This window comes from Grampus griseus (genome assembly GCF_964374135.1).
Source record: "Grampus griseus genome assembly, chromosome: 16".
NCBI lineage: Eukaryota > Metazoa > Chordata > Mammalia > Artiodactyla > Delphinidae > Grampus > Grampus griseus.
Genome location: NC_139010.1, coordinates 58156720 through 58174347, shown reverse-complemented (window position 1 = coordinate 58174347; position 17628 = coordinate 58156720). Strand labels below are relative to the sequence as shown.

At 41.9% G+C, this 17628-nt stretch overlaps 2 protein-coding genes across 3 annotated transcripts in view; one reads left to right on the top strand and one right to left on the bottom strand.

Moving 5' to 3' along the window:
• The window catches only part of CUTC (cutC copper transporter), a 34354-nt gene extending 33783 nt beyond the window's left edge, over window positions 1-571 (bottom strand). The window contains exon 1 of one of the 2 annotated variants that reach the window (XM_082673212.1): window positions 266-571. In XM_082673212.1, the coding sequence (XP_082529338.1) occupies window positions 266-326 (61 nt within the window). In that variant the 5' untranslated portion in view covers window positions 327-571. The remainder of the gene's footprint in view (window positions 1-265) is intronic. The other variant, XM_082673213.1, reaches the window with a different exon arrangement.
• Window positions 572-573: 2 nt separating this feature from the next.
• On the top strand, window positions 574-16156 carry COX15 (cytochrome c oxidase assembly homolog COX15). The gene is made up of 9 exons (XM_082673211.1): window positions 574-718; window positions 2153-2343; window positions 4378-4500; window positions 4791-4977; window positions 6807-6974; window positions 9016-9097; window positions 11025-11179; window positions 12705-12818; window positions 13741-16156. The coding sequence occupies exons 1-9, from the start codon at window positions 629-631 to the stop codon at window positions 13870-13872; spliced, it is 1242 nt and encodes a 413-aa protein (XP_082529337.1). The 5' UTR covers window positions 574-628; the 3' UTR covers window positions 13873-16156.
• Window positions 16157-17628: the final 1472 nt, after the last annotated feature.

The window sequence follows — 17628 nt, the reverse complement described above, 5'->3', positions numbered from 1 at the left end:
AGATGTGGTGGGGCCGGGATTCGAACCTATATATCTGGCTCCAGAGCCGGGCCACTCTCGCCACCAGCCCCCGGGTTTCCACACGTTTAAAGCCGGAATGACAGAATATACCAAACGGGGGCGAAGGGGGGGCGGGTGCTGAGAGGAGAGAGGAAAGTACTTCCAGGGAAATCGCGATTAATCCACTGGCCAGAACCACCGCCGGGCCCAGCCCTCACCCGGGAGCGAAGTCGGCCGACCGCCCCCTCCCCGCCCCCTTCCGCACCCGCCTTCCCGGACGGTATCCGCGCTCGCTTCCGCCCGGACGAGGCTCCCTGCCTCTTCATGCTCCACGCGTTCCTCCCACGTGCGTCTTCGGTTTCCACTCAAGAGTCCGGGTTCCAGCGCGCGCAAGCAGACAGGCGCGTCCTCACGGCTGCGCACACCCCAGCGCGTCCCCGACTTCCACGCCCCCAGCAGCCCCCGCGAAAGCCCAGGAGCTAGCGCAGGCGCAGTCACTGCTCGCCCCGGCCTTCTGAAAAGGAGGGGCTCGTTCTGCGTGACCCGGTAGTGCTTCTCCAGTCGGTGCGGAGAAAGGAGACCAGGGAGTGCAGGAGTGTGGAGGTGGCAGCTGTGCACTGCTCATAGTATGCAGCGATTACTCTTTCCGCCTTTGAAGGCAGTGATGGGGAGCCCGTGTCTCCGGCTCTTGATTCCTGGGGCGGCGCCTAGAACACAGGTACCGCACAGCAGCGGACTGAGTCGCGGAAGCTGGCATGGGGTGAAAGGGCCAGTACAGAGAGAATAATTCTCACATGTCACGTTTCCGTAGCTCCTTGGAGTTCACGACGCATTTACTTATGTCTAGGGCCCCTGAGTTCGGATCTGGACTTACCACTTAGTAGCTGTGGGCTATTAGCCAAGTTGGGTAACCTTTCTGTGCCTCAATTTATTCATCTGCAAAATGGGGATAATAGCACCTACTTCATAAGGGTTGTTGCATTAAATAATTTAATATACATAGAGGCTTAGCACATAGTAAAAGCTCAGTGATTTTTACCCATATATTTGATTTTTGCTCAAAGCTCTCGGATAGTCAGGTTAGGGACTATAACCCCATTCTACAGAGAAAAGTAAATTGAGGCTTAACTTGTCTAAAGTTACTTAATTAGAAGCAGGATAGGGAAAACATGGGTGTTTGGACTTTTAGGGATAGAGTCAGGAGAGGGCGTTTATTTGCTGAACTAATAATTATTGCGTGATTAATATGCGTTAGGAACTGTGAAAGAAAAGATAAAATACCAAAAGTTTCCTGCCTTAGAGGAAGTCACAGTTCATTCATTTGTAACTGATTTGTCAAATCTTTATTAAGGTCTTGTTATGTAAGGGGACTGTGTTTGAAATGAAGTGTGCAAGAGGGAAAGAGCCAGACTGACTAGACATTGCTGTCCCACAGCTCATAGCTTAGTGGGAGATGGAGACAAACCTCTGTGTACTGAGTGGTACATTACAGTGTGTGATGGAGAGGTATAGTGTGCTGGGAGAGTGACCTGTTGCAGATGTGGGGGAGTCTGGGAATACTTCCTAGAGGAGGTGACATCTAAGCTGAGATCTGCAGGAGGTATTATCAGTCAGGGGACCAGTAGTGCCCCGGTCAGAGAAAAATCATATTTAAAGACCCATAGGAGAGGGCTTCCTTGGTGGCTCCATGGTTGGGAGTCCGCCTGCCGATGCAGGAGAGACGGGTTCGTGCCCTGGTCCGGGAAGGTCCCACATGCCGTGGAGCGGCTGGGCCCATGAGCCATGGCCGCTGAGCCTGTGCGTCCGGAGCCTGTGCTCTGCAACGGGAGAGGCCACAACAGTGAGAGGCCCGTGTACAGCAAAAAAAAAAAAAAAAAGACCCATAGGAGAAATAAAATAATCCATATTTAGGTGTAGAGTTAAGTCTGGGGGAAATATGCAGAGACCAGAAGGTTCAGGTGGTGTGGGGATGGATTGGAGGCAGTTGGGAGTGGATGTAGTCCAGATAAGAGATGATGATTTAGCAGGGCAGTAGCAGTGGAAATGGGGCCATTCAGGGTACTCCACACCAGACAGAGATTGAGTGTGAGTAGCAGTGGAGTGAAGCCTTTCCCTCTTTCTCCAGTTGTAATTTGTCTGTCTTGATCCTTAGTGTGGTTGCAGCTGTGGGATCAGGCGCCCCTTGAGGCCAGGGCAATACAGCACCATCTCTGAAGTAGCTTTGCAACCTGGAAGGGGTACAGTGTCCCAACCTTCAAAAGCTGCTGAGCGGGTGGTGGGCCGATGGCTCCTGGTCTGCAGTGGAACAGTGGCTGGAGCAGTTATTCTTGGTGGAGTAACTAGGTGAGTAGTTTGTTCATAGTGAGTCAGCTATTTGAGTCATCATTAAAGTGCAGGATGATGGAGGGGGAAGGGACCTTAGAAATCATTTCATCTAGCTCCCTCATTTTACGTATGCAGAAACTGAGGCCTACAGAGGGAACAGGTCTGATGGCTTGCCCAGCCCTAGAACAGTTTAGGGTTTTACTAGTAGAAGCCCTTCATAAAGACTGGTTCAGGTCTTACCTGTTAGCTGTGCATTGTTTGTGTATATTTCCCCCTACAATCAGAGTTCAAATTTGTCACAAAAATTTTTGTACAGTTTGTTTGAATTAAGTGCAGATAAGTTCCATACCTCTCAGTTGGTTCCTATGCATGCCTGTTAGGTCTCTTTAAATCTATAAAGAGATTTTATAGATTTGGATTCTACTCCCTCCACCTCTCCCACCCGCTTTGCAGTTTTTTTGTTGTAGAAGAAACCCAAGTCATTTGTCCTTTTGGATTTTCTCACAGTCTAGATTTTGCTGATTGCATACTTATGTTGTTTAACATGTTCCATTGTCCCCTGTATTTCCTGTAAACCACGTGTTGCTTGATCAGATTCAGGTTGGGGGGCAGGGGGCAAAATACTTCATAGGTTATTAGAACATTCATAAATATCTGGTGTCTATTAGAGATGTCAACAGCCATTGATGATCATTGCCTAAATACATTATTTCACTAGAGTTGCAAAATTGTAATAGGTATTTTATTAGCTCAACTATAAAGAGAAACTTGCATCAGCAATTTGGTTATCCTAAGGTACAATGTATTCGGAAAGGCAAGATAAACACTTGATTCCTTTCCTTTTATTTACCAATTTTCAAAATAAGAAATTGGTTCCTAAGCACTCTCCAAAGGTGACCAATAAAGTGAGTTTTTAAGTATTAGGAGCTCCTAGTTTTAAATATATTTGATATGTTTCAATCCGTTGTACTGAGATTTGCCCAAATTGTCCCATCTTTAGTCAGTGGGAACCTCTTCAGACTGGCTCCAGAGTCTTTTTGACAGGACCCTAGTAACCTTTGATTCCTTGCTTTCTGTTAAGATGTTCCAGGTTTGTCGTGTACATTTCCTGCCTCAGACCAGAAGTCAGCTTTTTTACTTTTGGAATCCTGACCCCTTTTGGTGAAAATACTTTATAGTGTTAATAAAGTATGTGTTCCTCAAATTCTCTCCACATTCCCTGTGCCCTTATTTCAAAATACCTATGTGTTATATAGGCTGTTATGGGAAACTGCAACAAATTTGAGTTGTATTGTCTTTAAATTCACTCAATAACCTAAACCGATTTATATCTGTAGCAGTCTCTTCTCCCTGTGTAAATGATATTGGTTGGGGCTTCCCTGGTGGTGCAGTGGTTAAGAATCTGCCTGCCAATGCAGGGGGCACAGGTTCGAGCCCTGGTCCGGGAAGATCCCACATGCCGTGGAGCAGCTAAGCCCGTGCGCCACAACTACTGAGCCTGCACTCTAGAGCCCGCAAGCCACGACTACTGAGCCCGCATGCCACAACTACTAAGCTCGCGCGCCTAGAGCCCGTGCTCCGCAACAAGAGAAGCCTCTGCAATGGAAGCCCGCGCACTGCAACCAAGAGTAGCCCCCGCTCACTGCAACTAGAGAAAGCCCGCGTGCAGCAACGAAGACCCAGCGCAGCCAAAAAATTAATTAATTAATTAAAAAAATAAAATAATATTGGTTATGCATTTAGGACACATTTCTTTCGTCTAAGGGTTGGTTTTATCTGTTAAGGAATGCTAGTGAAAGAAGTAAGGAGAGTTTAATGAAATAGTACAAGGAGTAAAGAAATTTGTACCTGATAGCTGCTTCTGACAAAATTCTAAGCAGTAAGAAGAGAGCAAGTTGTCAAAAGAGGAAATGATGAAACGATGTGTTTACCTTTATAGGGGTCAAGTTCAGATCCACTTGCTGCTGTAAACCATTTATGAATAATCCAGTGTGGTGCACACACATATACACACTCAAGTTTAATACACTCAGATTTCTTTCCTATCTTAAGGTTGACAGAGTCTGGCCTCTCAATGGTAGACTGGCATTTAATAAAGGGGATGAAGCCACCTACAAGCCAGGAAGAATGGGAAGCAGAATTCCAAAAATATCAGCAGTTTCCAGAATTTAAAATGTAAGTATTATAGAAAATCGGGTAAACTTCCCAGTGGGCCCACGCAATCTTTTGCTTATTTAAACATTTCAGAATGTTTAGGTTCCCCGATTTTTCGATATTTGGTTCAGTTATGTTTAGCGAGCTCCCTACGCTAAACCTCCAATTCCAAAGTGATTCTGAGGTGGCCGATGAGGAAGAGGGCAGACCAGTCAAGCTTTAAAACCGAGAATGTTCCTGCATTCTGTCAGGAAATAAAAATTAGATGAACTTTTTTCTCTTTCTTATTTTTGACGTCCCTTTTCACCCAGCTTGAATCATGATATGACGCTGGCAGAATTCAAGTTCATCTGGTACATGGAGTACTCACACCGAATGTGGGGTCGCCTTGTAGGCCTCGCATACATCCTGCCTGCTGCCTACTTTTGGAGAAAGGGCTGGCTCACGCATGGCCTGAAAGGACGTGTTCTTGCCCTCTGTGGTTTAGTTTGCTTCCAGGTGAGATTTACTCAAGTTTGGGAAACCAGAGATGTTCTCAGGAGCCTCCAAGGTGGCATTGTTTTTAATGAAGTAATCTTTGAAACAGTGTAACAGAGTGGGTAAGAGCATGGATTTTAGTGTCACAGGCCTGGTTTCAAGGCCCAGCCCTGTCACTTAGTAGGGCATGTTGTCTAACCTCTGTAGGCTGTGCTTTCCTTACCTGTAAATGGGGACAATAATAGAACCTACCACTTAGGTTCTGTGAATATTAAGTGAGATCATGCATGAAAGTGCTTAGAGTAGTGCCTGGAATCAGTAAGCACTCAGTAAATATGTTTTTATGTCACAAGAATTAGAGTTCCTTTTCCATTATGGCTTTCTTCCTGGGTTCTTGTATCCTCCCTTTTTCTAACTTGCCTGCTCTATGGGGAAGTGGGATCCCTATACTAGAATGGCTATAGAAGCAAATAGGGAAATTCCAGAAGAGAGAAACATTCTGTGGGATAAAGAATCTTAGAATACAGATGTAGCTGAGAGCTGAAAGTATAAATGGTGATTAAAATTATATAAGTTGAACTTCTCTCTTTTCTTAAGGAAAAGAGCTTTGAATGACTCCCACAGTTAAGGGGTTAGGGAAGCCTGAGAGCCAAGGAAGGGAGTGTTAGAGAAGATACATGTGAGTATTTGGGTCAAGGTATACAGGCCCTAAGGGAGAGTCTCAGAGCATCAAAGAAATACCAAAATTTGATCAGGAGGAAGCTAATTGGTTGATTTAACTCAAAGTGGTAAGAATACGAACCAATGAAAAGGAATTAAGGAGGGAGATGTAAGAGACAAAATAAAGGCGATAGAAAAAGATAATAAAGAGGTAGACATTAATAAAAATCTAATAGAAACTAGGGAGGATTGGTGAAACAAAGTGAAAGTTTGTTTCAGAATTAAAAAGAAAAATAAAACCTACTTAAGATAGACTTCCAGGGAGGCAAAAATTTGAAGATGGCAAGGGGAGGAAAGTGAGGGCTGGCAAATCACACTGTATACTCCCTCATCTTCCAGTGTCCTGTGCAGATGAAATCACAATAATTAGAACATCTAGGGTAGTCTTGAAGGGGGAAAGAAATACCCAAAAAGACTTCCTGAGGAGTATATATTTAGAAAAGGTGGGATTCTCCCATCTCTTTAACATGATTATTGGCTGGGGAGAGTCAGGGTGAAAGGGTACCTTATCTGATATGACTAGAACTGACAGTTGTTTGGTTACTTGAAAAAGTCAGTTAAAACAGGGAATCATAGAATAATAATACATACCTTAAACTTTTCAACTTAAACATGTACTTTCATTACCATTTTTTTAAAAGAGGAGTAGAAATTTAGACACTTTCAAACCAATTTGCCTGAAAAGCCTTATAGATTTTTATGACTTCCCCCCAAACCTTTAGAATTGTCTTTTTCCACCTAACATGACAGTAATTGTTTTTAAGCAGTTATCTTTGTCAGGTTTCTCCAAAGCATCTAGTTTTTGTAAAATCAGCTGTCTTTTTACTTTCATATTTCACTGGTTTACATAATGTTAAATTATGCCAAGTATTTGTAAGCTTTTGCCCAAATACACTTTTGTGTGCTTTTCTATATTTGGCTTCTACTTCAATAAAATGTTATTCTAAACAGTGGTGTAGTATTTTTGGTGCTGTATGTGGAAATTGGGTAGGTCTCAATTCCTGGGATACTGGGGATATGGGAGGGTATGGAAAGGAGGAGTTAGGTGGGAGTACTCACTTTCTCAGAGAGTAAAGTTGAATAAACAGCTTCAACCTTGTTTTGTTTGCCTCTTCTCTTTTTGGTTGCAGGGCCTGTTGGGATGGTATATGGTGAAAAGTGGCTTAGCAGAGAAACCAGATTCCCATGACATCCCTCGGGTCAGTCAGTACCGCCTTGCCGCCCACCTGGGATCGGCCCTTGTGCTTTATTGCGCCAGCTTGTGGACCTCTTTCTCGCTGCTGCTACCTCAGCACAAGGTGAAGTCAGTCTGTATTGTTTACCACATCTGTACAGATGCTGACAGGGTCAGAGAAATGGAAATTCTGGTACTAATGGGAAGTTATTTGTCAAAATGCATGCATTCCCTTAGTAACACCTATCAGTTTTACCAGAAGCTAGATATAACCAAAGTTTAGAGAAACACTGAACTTTGGGACTCTGGATAGCTTTGGGACGGCAAAGTAAAAACTGCAATTATTCTTTTGGGCTGGAGCAGCTTATTCAAAGGAGAATTAGTATAGGTGCCAAATATTTTGTCAGCATTGCCTATCAAGAAAGATGAAAAGATGAATTTTAGAAAAAGGAAAGAGTACCAACAACAAGAGATACCCCAACCACTTTACTTCTGACTCCCAGAGGGATGATGAATGGAGAGGTGAGGAAGACCAGAACGAGAGCTATTTGTAGACCTTTAGTGGTGTGCAAGAGTGACGTTGAGTTGTTTGTTCTTTATGTGGGGACCCTACCATTCAGCAAATCTAACAAAATAGTAAACCGTAGTGATCTTGCTTAAAAGTATTTTCTCTGTACGCTGATTAAAGGAAAACACTAGGTATTTTTAAAATGAGTATTATTTTAGGTATTAAAGTCATGGTTGGCCTGGATAACCTGTTCATGGAGTGAAGTTTAGGATGATAGTAGGACTTTTAAATAGAATCATCCAGTAGGTACTTGGAGCCAGTGGTCTGGATCCCAATAAGGACAGGAGATGTTGACTTGGCAGTCATCCCACAGGGAAGCCAGGTGGGGCTGAAACATTGGTATAGTAGGTAATCCACACCTGAGTAGTTCCTGTTCCTCTTACTTTCAAAGGCAGACGTCTAAAATGAATTGAGTACATCTGTAGCTATACATCCTGACAACCCATTCTTGTTTTCCAGTTCTTGTCATCTGGCTTCCCCACCCACCCCTATATATACCCAGCCACACATTCACCTCTACACTTATACACATGCCCATACTCTCCTAAATACTCTCTACCGAACGGTACTCTTAAAGGTTACCAATGACTTTTTAATTATTGTTTTTCTCTTTTTGTTTATTTATATTCTGCACTAATTACAGAAAGGATTTGAGATGCTAGTCAACCACGTAGAACTGTGCTGTCCAGCACAGTAGCTGCTAGCCACATGTGGCTATTTAAATTCTAATTAAAATTAAATAAAATTAACTTTATATAAACAAACTTGTTATCTACTTAAACTTTAAATAAAATTAACTTTTAAAAAAATTTTCAGTTGCTCTAGCCTTATTTTAGATCCTCATTAGCCACATATTGGCCAGCACAGATAACAGAACATTTCCATCATCACAGAAAATTCCAGTGGACAGTGCTGATACACCGTCCTACAAAATCTTAGTAATGATGCCTAACTCTTCACATACTAGATTGTAAATCATTTGAGGGCAGCACTCTGACTTTCCTTTGTATCTTTATGGTTATCTGTGTATAAAGTTCTTACTAAATATTTGTTGATTCACTGATTATTATCACAAGTTGGCTACAGTAAAAATAAAAACAAATTTTGGCTTTATCTAAAACACTAAATGCAAGAATCTACTCTAGGCATTTTATGTAGTTTCGATTCTGATTATATTTGCTAAACATGAATTATTACACACAGCATGAAAATCCAGTTCTGTACCTTAAGTCACATCACTTTAACCATGGTGAAGTGTTTTCCCGTGAACAATGCAGATCATTCAGTTACTGAACAGATATATATTGAATACCTATATGCCAACTACTGGGCTAGGATTACTATAATAAGCAAGTCAGATGGCAGTTCCTGCCTTCACAAAACTTACAAGATAGCAGGGAAGACAAATAGTAAATGTATAAATTTAATAAAATTTAGATAGAATAAAATAGAATATCTGCTGGGAGTACTGAACCTAGTCTAGGGGTCAGAGAAGATCTGACCTCAGATTGTCTCTGGGGTTTGGCCTTGGAGCTCTCTGCTGCCTTTCATAGTTCCTGCATTCAGTTTATCTGTGCGATTTTCTTTTATTATTTAGTTGCCTGAAACGCGTCAACTCCTGAGGTTGAGACGATTTGCTCATGGAACTGCAGGCCTGGTGTTCCTTACGGCTCTCTCAGGTAGGACTCTTCTTATCAAAGATGGCCTAGCTTCATTCCACATTCAGGTGGGATTTCTTGCCTAATGCTTTCCTCCTGTATCTTTATATTTCCTTTTCATACCTGCCTCTGTCATATACCACCATCTTCATCCTCTTTTTATTCCTTCCTCCCTTCCCCAAATCCTGCTTTCCGGTTGGTTGAACAAAAATATTGAGTATCTATCTGGGTCCAGACTGTCTAGGTTCAAATCCTGGCTTTACCACTTGTGAACTACATGACCTTGGACAAGCTATGTAACCTCTCTGGGCTTCATGACCTCATCTATAAACTGGGGAAGATGATAATAGTTTGAGTAATATATGTGAAGTGCTTAGCACCTCACATGTAGCAAAGGCTATGTAAGTGTTAGCTGTTGTTATTATATATACATTATTGTTATTATTATTATTTTTGGCTGCGTTGGGTCTCTGTTGCTGTGCGTGGGCTTTCTCTAGTTGCAGCGAGCAGGGGCTACTCTTCATTGCGATGCGTGGGCTTCTTATTGCAGTGGCTTCTCTTGTTGCAGAGCATAGGCTATCGGTATGCGGGCTTCAGTAGTTGCAGCACATGGGCCCTAGAGTGCGTGGACTTCAGTAGTTGCGGTGTGCAGGCTGTAGGGCGCGTGGGCTTCAGCAGTTGTGGCTCACGGGCTTAGTTGCTCCGCAGCATGTTGGACCTTCCTGGAGCAGGGATTGAACCCGTGTCCCCTGCATTGGCAGGCGAATTCTTAACCACTGTGCCACCAGGGAAGTCCCGACATTATTGTTATTATTACACTACACCAAGATGGGTCCAACAAAAGCCTGTCCTCAAAGATGGCCTTAGATGGGGAGTTTACTGGGGCAAAGAGACTAACACAGATCTTTATCATTCTTCAAATTACACCTCTACCTCTCTTACTCCGGAACTGCCCTATACAATTATCAGTAGCCTCATGTGACTATTTAAACTTAAGTTACTTAAAAGTAAATAAAATTTAAAGTTTAGTTTCTCATTCACATTAGCCACATTTCAAGTGCTCAGTAGCCACGTGGGTGGCTAGCAGCCACTGTACTGGATGGATGACAGATATAGAACATTTCCATCATCTTAGAAAGTTTGATTGGACAGCACAGCTCTAAATAAAACCATCAAACCAGTGATCCACCCAAACCTCCTCCCCTTTTTTTGGTGGAAGAACATGAATTTTGACTTTATAAATGCCATTTATAAAAATAAGGAATGTGACTTAACAAACCTGAATCTTTGATCATAACTAATGGATCAGTTATCCATTGAATTCATGGATATATTCTTTGTGTGTTTACCCAGGATTTAGTTTATAAGATTTTTTTTGAGCACTTGAGGAAGACAGATAATAAACAACAAAACATAACATGTCAGATAATGTTTGGTGCTTGAAAGAAAAATAAAGCAAGATAAGGGGATAGAGGTGGGCTGGGGGAGGGCTATCTTATGCAGTATAGGATAACTGGGGAGATCTCTTTGATAAGGTGACATTTGAGTGGAGACTTGAGGAAGTGAAGGAGTAAATTAACTAGTTCCAGAATAGATGAGTAGTTCTCAGTTGGGGAGGTAAGCAGGACATCACAATCACTAAGGGAACTTTTCTAAACTAATATGCCTCCTCTAGAGCTTCTAGTCCACCCCTCTAGGGGAGGCATCCCAGAATCTTGGGGTGGGAATAGGTAAGGATGCAGGGGTTTTTTGGTTTTTTTTTAAGTTTCCATGGTGATTGTGATATATATTCCCTGTTTGAGAACCTGTGCTATTGATCTTTCTATTCTCTGACTATTCCTTTTGTCTAACTCTGGGATAATAAACATTTTCTATGTCAGAACTAGTATTTGATCTTTGATCTCTTCTTTCTTTCATTTTAATAAATACTTTTTACCTTGGAATACAGGGGCTTTTGTGGCAGGGCTGGATGCTGGGCTTGTTTACAACTCCTTCCCCAAGATGGGAGAATCTTGGATCCCAGAGGATCTCTTTACCTTCTCCCCTCTCCTGCGGAATGTTTTCGAGAATCCCACCACGGTGCAGTTTGATCACCGGATTCTGGTAAGTCTGGCTGGTGGTTACTGGCTACTAAGGACAGGGAGCCTCTTACAGACTCTGCGGTGTCTGAAGCACTGATGGCAACGCTGAGACGGTAGAGTGGGAATCAGATTTCCTTTTCTTTTTAGAAGAAATTTAGTACCAGTTTTCTGATGTGACGTTTTTGTCTTAATTACCCACACCCCTCTAGCCAACTTCTGACTTTCAGGATACTGCCACCTTCTAAAAGTTCAAATATGCCTTTTATCATCTGGCAAATGATTAACTCCCCTCAATCCTGCACATGCATAGGAGAGTCATTTTAGCAAAACTGAGGCCGAGTAGAGAAGAGAGTACAAAGACAGTGGTTGCTGAACACACAGCTGTCAGGGCTGAACCAAGACCCCAGGAAGCTAAGAGCATCATAAATACTCATTTTATTTAAGCTAATATTTATTAAGGGCCTGCTGTAAGATCAGCTTGGTGGCCTGGGCACGATAAATTGGAGCAGGGAAAGATCAGCAGCAAGGAGACCCGGGAGAAGCAGTAGTGCTATTGTAGTAATGCCGTGAGAATGATGGGGTTCAGGGCTTAATGGTGGGACTGGGATTGAGAAGCTTGGTGAATCTGAGAGAGGTTGTAGGGAATAGAAGACTGGCTGCAGGAATAAAGGTAAGGAAGGATCAAGGAGATCCCAGAGTTTCTTCTGTGGCATGTTTAAAACACACCAGCAGAAATGGGACTATTGGAATGACTGTTGAGCTAGAGACAGAGGATGTCATCAGACTGAGGTACGTTGAGTGTGAGATGATAGTAGTGCACCCAGAGAGAGGCCCAGGGGCCTCATATCCAGATGGAATGCTGGGGCTTGGGCAAGTTACCTTGTGTGGGCTCAGTCCCCACTGCCACACAGCATTTTGGAATAAGTCAGGTCTGGTTGAAATTGTCATCGTGGACAGCTCTGAAAAGAAAAGAAATGAAATTGGTATAGAAAATGATAGAAAAACATTCTGCTTGACATCATGGAAGGGGGATGGAAACCTTCCTGCCAGCTGCAGACTCTTTCTGAAGAGGTGGAAATGAAAAGGAGACTTCAGATCATTTTTAGCCCTAGCTGGCAGCACCACCACCTCCTCTAGTCACAGCCCAGGGAAACAATAACCCTCGTGTGCTGGTGTTAGCCCTGTTTTAAAAATACAGGATTGGAGTAGAGATAAAATTAGGGATAAGGATGAAAAGAATAATTTAAAAACCGAGGGCCACACGTGGGGGACACCCACATTGGAAGGTGGATAAGATTGCTGAGTGTGTATAAAGTGGTACGTGCAGAAACTTTAGGTGGAGCCATGCCTGGCTGGCATTGAAGTGGCAAACAGAAGAGGAGCGTGGAAGAAGCTGAGGAGGAGTAATCAGGTGGTCCTCTGCCTGGGAGGGGAAAGTGCTTAGTGGTTATTCAGTGGATCTGGTGGAGTTACCTGTAAGGTGAGCAGAAACCAGGAGGGTGGGACATTTCTTCCTGGCACTTGATGAGACACTTTCCTCCCTGCAGGGAATCACTTCAGTTGCTGCCATTACAGCACTCTACTTCCTCTCCCGGAGAATTCCCCTTCCTCGAAGGACCAAGATAGCAGCAGTGACTCTGCTAGCTTTGGCTTACACACAGGTATAAACCACTTCTTTTTGTTCTGAAGGTGTCCTCAAAACAAAATTTAGGAAGAAAGGTGACAGACTAGGAGAAAATATTTTCAATATTTATAGTAGACTAAAAGGTTAACAACCAGAAAATAAGTAAAGGATATTGATACACAATTCTCACAAGAGGAATGATGAATGGCCAATAAATATGAAAAGCTGTTTAGCCTCACCTATGATCAGAGAGGAACAAATTAAAGCAATGTGTGCCATTTTGTACCTGTCAGATTGGAAAAAAATGAAAAAAAAAGGTAAGCAGATGTTGGCATGGGTATAGGAAAATAGATACCTTTGTATATTCTTAGCGAGAGCATGAGTTGGTATAGATCTTTTTAGTTGGCGTTTGGCAATATCTTTTGAAGTGTTAAATGTTTAATCCTTTCATCAAGCATATTGACTTATTAATGCCTGCTCTGTCCAAGGAAATTCATTGTGGAATTACTGTGATAGTGAAAAATTGGAAACAGCCTAAATAAACATCTATGGTATATCCATACTGTGGAATACTGTACTGTAGTTTAAAATAATAAGATCTCAAGACATACATTAAGTGGAAAAAAGCAAGTGACAGAACAATATATTTTTTTAAAAGCACCAAGCTGTTTTTCTATAAACATGTATACAAAAGTATAGGTGTGTAGAAACTGATAACAGTGGCTAGCTTTGGGGAGGAGAACTGGGCTAGATGAAGGATAATTAAAAGGAATTTTAGCTTTATCTAATTTGTTTGAATTTCCTTTGTTTTAAGTCTACTTGTGAAATTTAACAATATATGTTTTAATGTTCTGATGGGAGAATGTGGAGGATTTGTGTTTCTGGTTATCCATGCCAGTCATTTCAGCTCTGCATATGTGGTTCCTACTTGGCTTACTGCTTTCTTTCCTTTGTAACAGGTGGGCTTGGGCATTAGCACTCTGCTGATGTACGTGCCAACTCCTTTGGCTGCCACTCACCAGTCGGGCTCCCTGGCTGTTCTCAGTGCTGCCCTTTGGCTCATGAGTGAACTCCGAAGAGTCCCAAAATAATTCTCAAGGATCAGCTTCCTAGGACTGAAACTGTGCTTCTGAGAGATTATCATCAGAGAACACAAGAACTTGAACTTTTCTGAGAGGATGACCTTGGTATACCAAGTGGTTTCCAAATTGATCAAGTTATTTAAATTGTTTGCCTGTTTTTGGGACAGTCACTGAATCAAGAAAGTCATTAAGTATGATTATGCTAAAGGTTCCTTTTTAAATCCATTACTTTTTGTGTTGAAATTCGGATTTAATGTAGAGAAAGAATTGTCTGTCATTTGCTTCTTAACAGCCTCTGTCTCAGGATTCTTAAATGTTGACAAGCTGTTGGTTCTACATGCATAATCTCTGTCTCCTTGACTTCCCGAGTCCTGGATTCTGCCTATGTAGAAATTCTTTATGGTCTCAACTTCACTTCCATCACGTAAAGATTCAAAGGGATAGATTGGCATACCCTAAAGTAGCCAGATAGCCTTCAGCAAGAAATAGCTGCTGTCTTCTAGTGTTCTGATTTTCAAAACTGGGGAAAGCACTAACCTAGATCCTCCTGAGATAGGGCTGTTACATTACTAGGTGAGACGAATGGAATACAGTATAAATCAGTTCCTGAAAGGGTTTCTCAACAGCCTCATGGATAAGAAAAATATGGCCTTGATGGTATAGTACATGGACATCTATTCAGGTATTTAAACAAACTGTTGATTAATGAATGTGTGATTTTGGCCTCTATTGATATTTCACAGGGCTCTTATTCAACTTTATTTTTTAAATCAGCAGTTTGAATGAAGGCATCAGAAAGATTTGAGAGTGGAGCAACCTAACATTGCTGATGTAATAGAAGACAATTACAACTCAAAACAGTTCCAGAATGGCACCATGAAGATGAAATTAAACAGGTCATAAATGTAGCATCTTCATTTAAATTATAAATAGCTTGTATAAATTTGGGGTAGAGAAAACTGGCTTATCATTTTATATAAAAAAAACTTAGGGGAGGGACTTCAGTTGGACACAGGCTCGACATGAACCAGCCATGGGATGACACTGATAAAAATTAGTGGTGTTTCAGATTTTATCAATAGAAGTGTCACAGCCATGGTCAGAAGACCTCAATGCAAATGCTGCATTTCACTCTGGGTACCACATTTTTTAAGGAGGATATATATCCAGACAAAGGGACCAGGATGGTGAGGAGTCCAGAACGTGTGTCACACAGGGAATACTTGAAGGAACTAGGGATATTCAGCTGGAGGAGAACGTTCGGAGAGAAAACAAGAATCCTGCCCTTGAGAAGTTGAAGCCCCTTCATGCAGAAGAAGGAATGAGCTTCCTTTGTGCTGCAGAGCTGGGAGCAGTGGGTGAAAGTTGCAGAAAGTTAGTTTTTAGTTTTGTAGAAGGCAAGAGTCAATTGGACCAAATCAAATGCCCACGAGGGTCAGCCTGGTGCTGAGTGGCAAACTGGAGAGCACGTACCTGAATAAGGGACTACACTGCTGCTGAGTGCTGGCCTCTTGCTGCTCTGCAGGTCCAGAGTTGTCAGATCTGATTTTTCAAAGAAACTAAACATCCAGATTTTTATGTGAATGCTGTCAAGTCTTTTAGAACATTATGCAGGCTAAACAGATCTGGGAGCCATAAATGACCTAAGATTTGCCCCTGTACAATCGCTGGACTAATGATCTCAGTTCCCTTTCAACTCCAATATTCTCTGGGTTTCAGTGTGACCAACAGTGTATCATTCTCAAATGGTTCTTAGCAAAATACAATTAGACAGTTTGATTCTTAAAAAGTCCTGCCCCCTGGAGCTGGTTCCCAACTTCTCTCATGTTAGAATCTTTCAGAATCCTATCCCCAGCCTCAGTCAAGACCAATTAAATCACAATCTCTGAAAGCAGTAATAAGCGAATTCCCCAGGTGATTCTGATGTGCAAAGTTTGTGAACCACTGCGCTAGGCCTTAATAGCCTAGTTACCTTAGAAAGTTTTGACCACTTTATTCCCATTCTCTCCAAATTTCCACCCCACCCTATCATCTCATTTAATCTGCTTTGTTGATCCCGTTAGTGTGCTAATGGGGTATCACCTCTTCTAGATAGAATTCTCTAAAGAAGGGGAGCTGCAGTCACTGGGGCAGGTTGCCATACCATCATCTCCTGATCCCCAAATTAAGGTTGTTCTTAGTTAATAACAGAGTCTGCAGAGGGCAGCCTGATCCAACTCAAAGAACCACATGCTAATGCTGCTACTGTTCCCTCCAAAAAAGGAGCACTGAATGAATTCAATAAGTTTAAGTTGCAGATGTTTTACTTCATTGTTTCTTTTATTAAAGATGAATAAGTTTGGAAAAACAGATCTGGTTGCATTGAGTTATATAACTGTATTATGCCCATCTATGAGCTCCTGGTGAATGGATATTATCGGAATTATTTTTGTTTGCATTATTCCCAGCACCAGACACATACCAAATATTGCACGAATGAATGGAAAATGATTACAAACTGATGTCCCAGACACTGCTTTCAAAATAAGTCATCATACCTAGAAGATGAAATGGATTTCCCTTAATATTTTCAAAAGTCTCTCAACAATTCTGTCAGTTGTTTTTAAAACATCAAAGGAGATTAATACACCTGGCTTTCTTAATCAACCCAGAATAGCTTTGTCTTTAACTTAGACTGACAAATGCTGTCCATTTTGGCAGGGGTAATATTAGCCACTGCCTAAAGTGATGCTGGCTGCAAAGACCAACACTGATGATCATAATAGTAGGATAGCCAGTTTATCTTCAGCAATCCTTCCAGTCCTGGCATGAATGGTGGGTTGTATACTGGCATATTTCACATATATACCCATGTCCCTGCATAAGAATGCATCCCCTCTCTAATATGCATTGCACATTTTGTTCAACACTGATTTAACAGTATTTATCAGAATTTCAAGAACTGTTCAGTAAAACTATTATTTAATGTGAAGAGTTAGAAAAACATACAAGCTTAGCAACCCCCAAAAGTGATGCCATGCAGGCAGCCTTTGGTTTTTTAAAGCAAAAAGGGAGTTTTTAGTTGTGGATCATAATAAAAAGATGTCTTTCAACACTGCAGGATCCAATGCTCAAGGCAGAAATCATGGAGGAGACAAGGCATATACTTCAGGACTGCAACTAAAGGGGAATTGTAGGATAAGAATTTCAAACACAGCATAATGACAAATTCCAGAAATCAAAGTGTTTGGGACCCTTGCTAGCAGAGAAAGATTTTTATGAAGCTAGTTAGGGCCAGAGCCTTCACCATCAGCAGTCGTTAGAGGCTAAACTCTGGCAGGTGCTCTGTAGGAGGGGCTGCTTAGGAAAGTATCAGGGCTACTTTACACTGGAGAAGTGGAGAGTGGAGAGGAGTGGTAGGCAGCCACAGGGCATATGAGTGGCTTCACTACTTAAAAGGGAGAGTCTCAGCTTGCCTGAAGTGATGCGTACGTGGCTATAATCATCCCGTGATTCAGAAATTTTTTTCCATTTTGGTCTTTATAAAAATGGCAAGCAACGATTAAATACATTTTAAAAGTAGAAAGCCCTTTAAAAGTATGGGTAATGATTCAATTTTACAAATAAAACGGTATTATTGCTCAGACTTCCAGAGAAACAAAATGGTCAATGGATGTATTCCTCCTCTGTCCCTCTAATAATGGTACTGAGAAATAATGAAATATTAGGGGGAAAAGGAAACATGTAATAATATAAGAGAAGTGTATTCGGATATTAAAAAAAAAA

Coding starts and splice junctions, on each gene's coding strand:
- COX15 (XM_082673211.1), top strand. CDS start 629: ATGCAGCGATTACTCTTTCCGCCTTTGAAGGCAGTGATGGGGAGCCCG. Junction 4,501..4,790: donor CAGTTTCCAGAATTTAAAAT/GTAAGTATTATA, acceptor CTTTTCACCCAG/CTTGAATCATGATATGACGC. Junction 11,180..12,704: donor AGTTTGATCACCGGATTCTG/GTAAGTCTGGCT, acceptor TCCTCCCTGCAG/GGAATCACTTCAGTTGCTGC.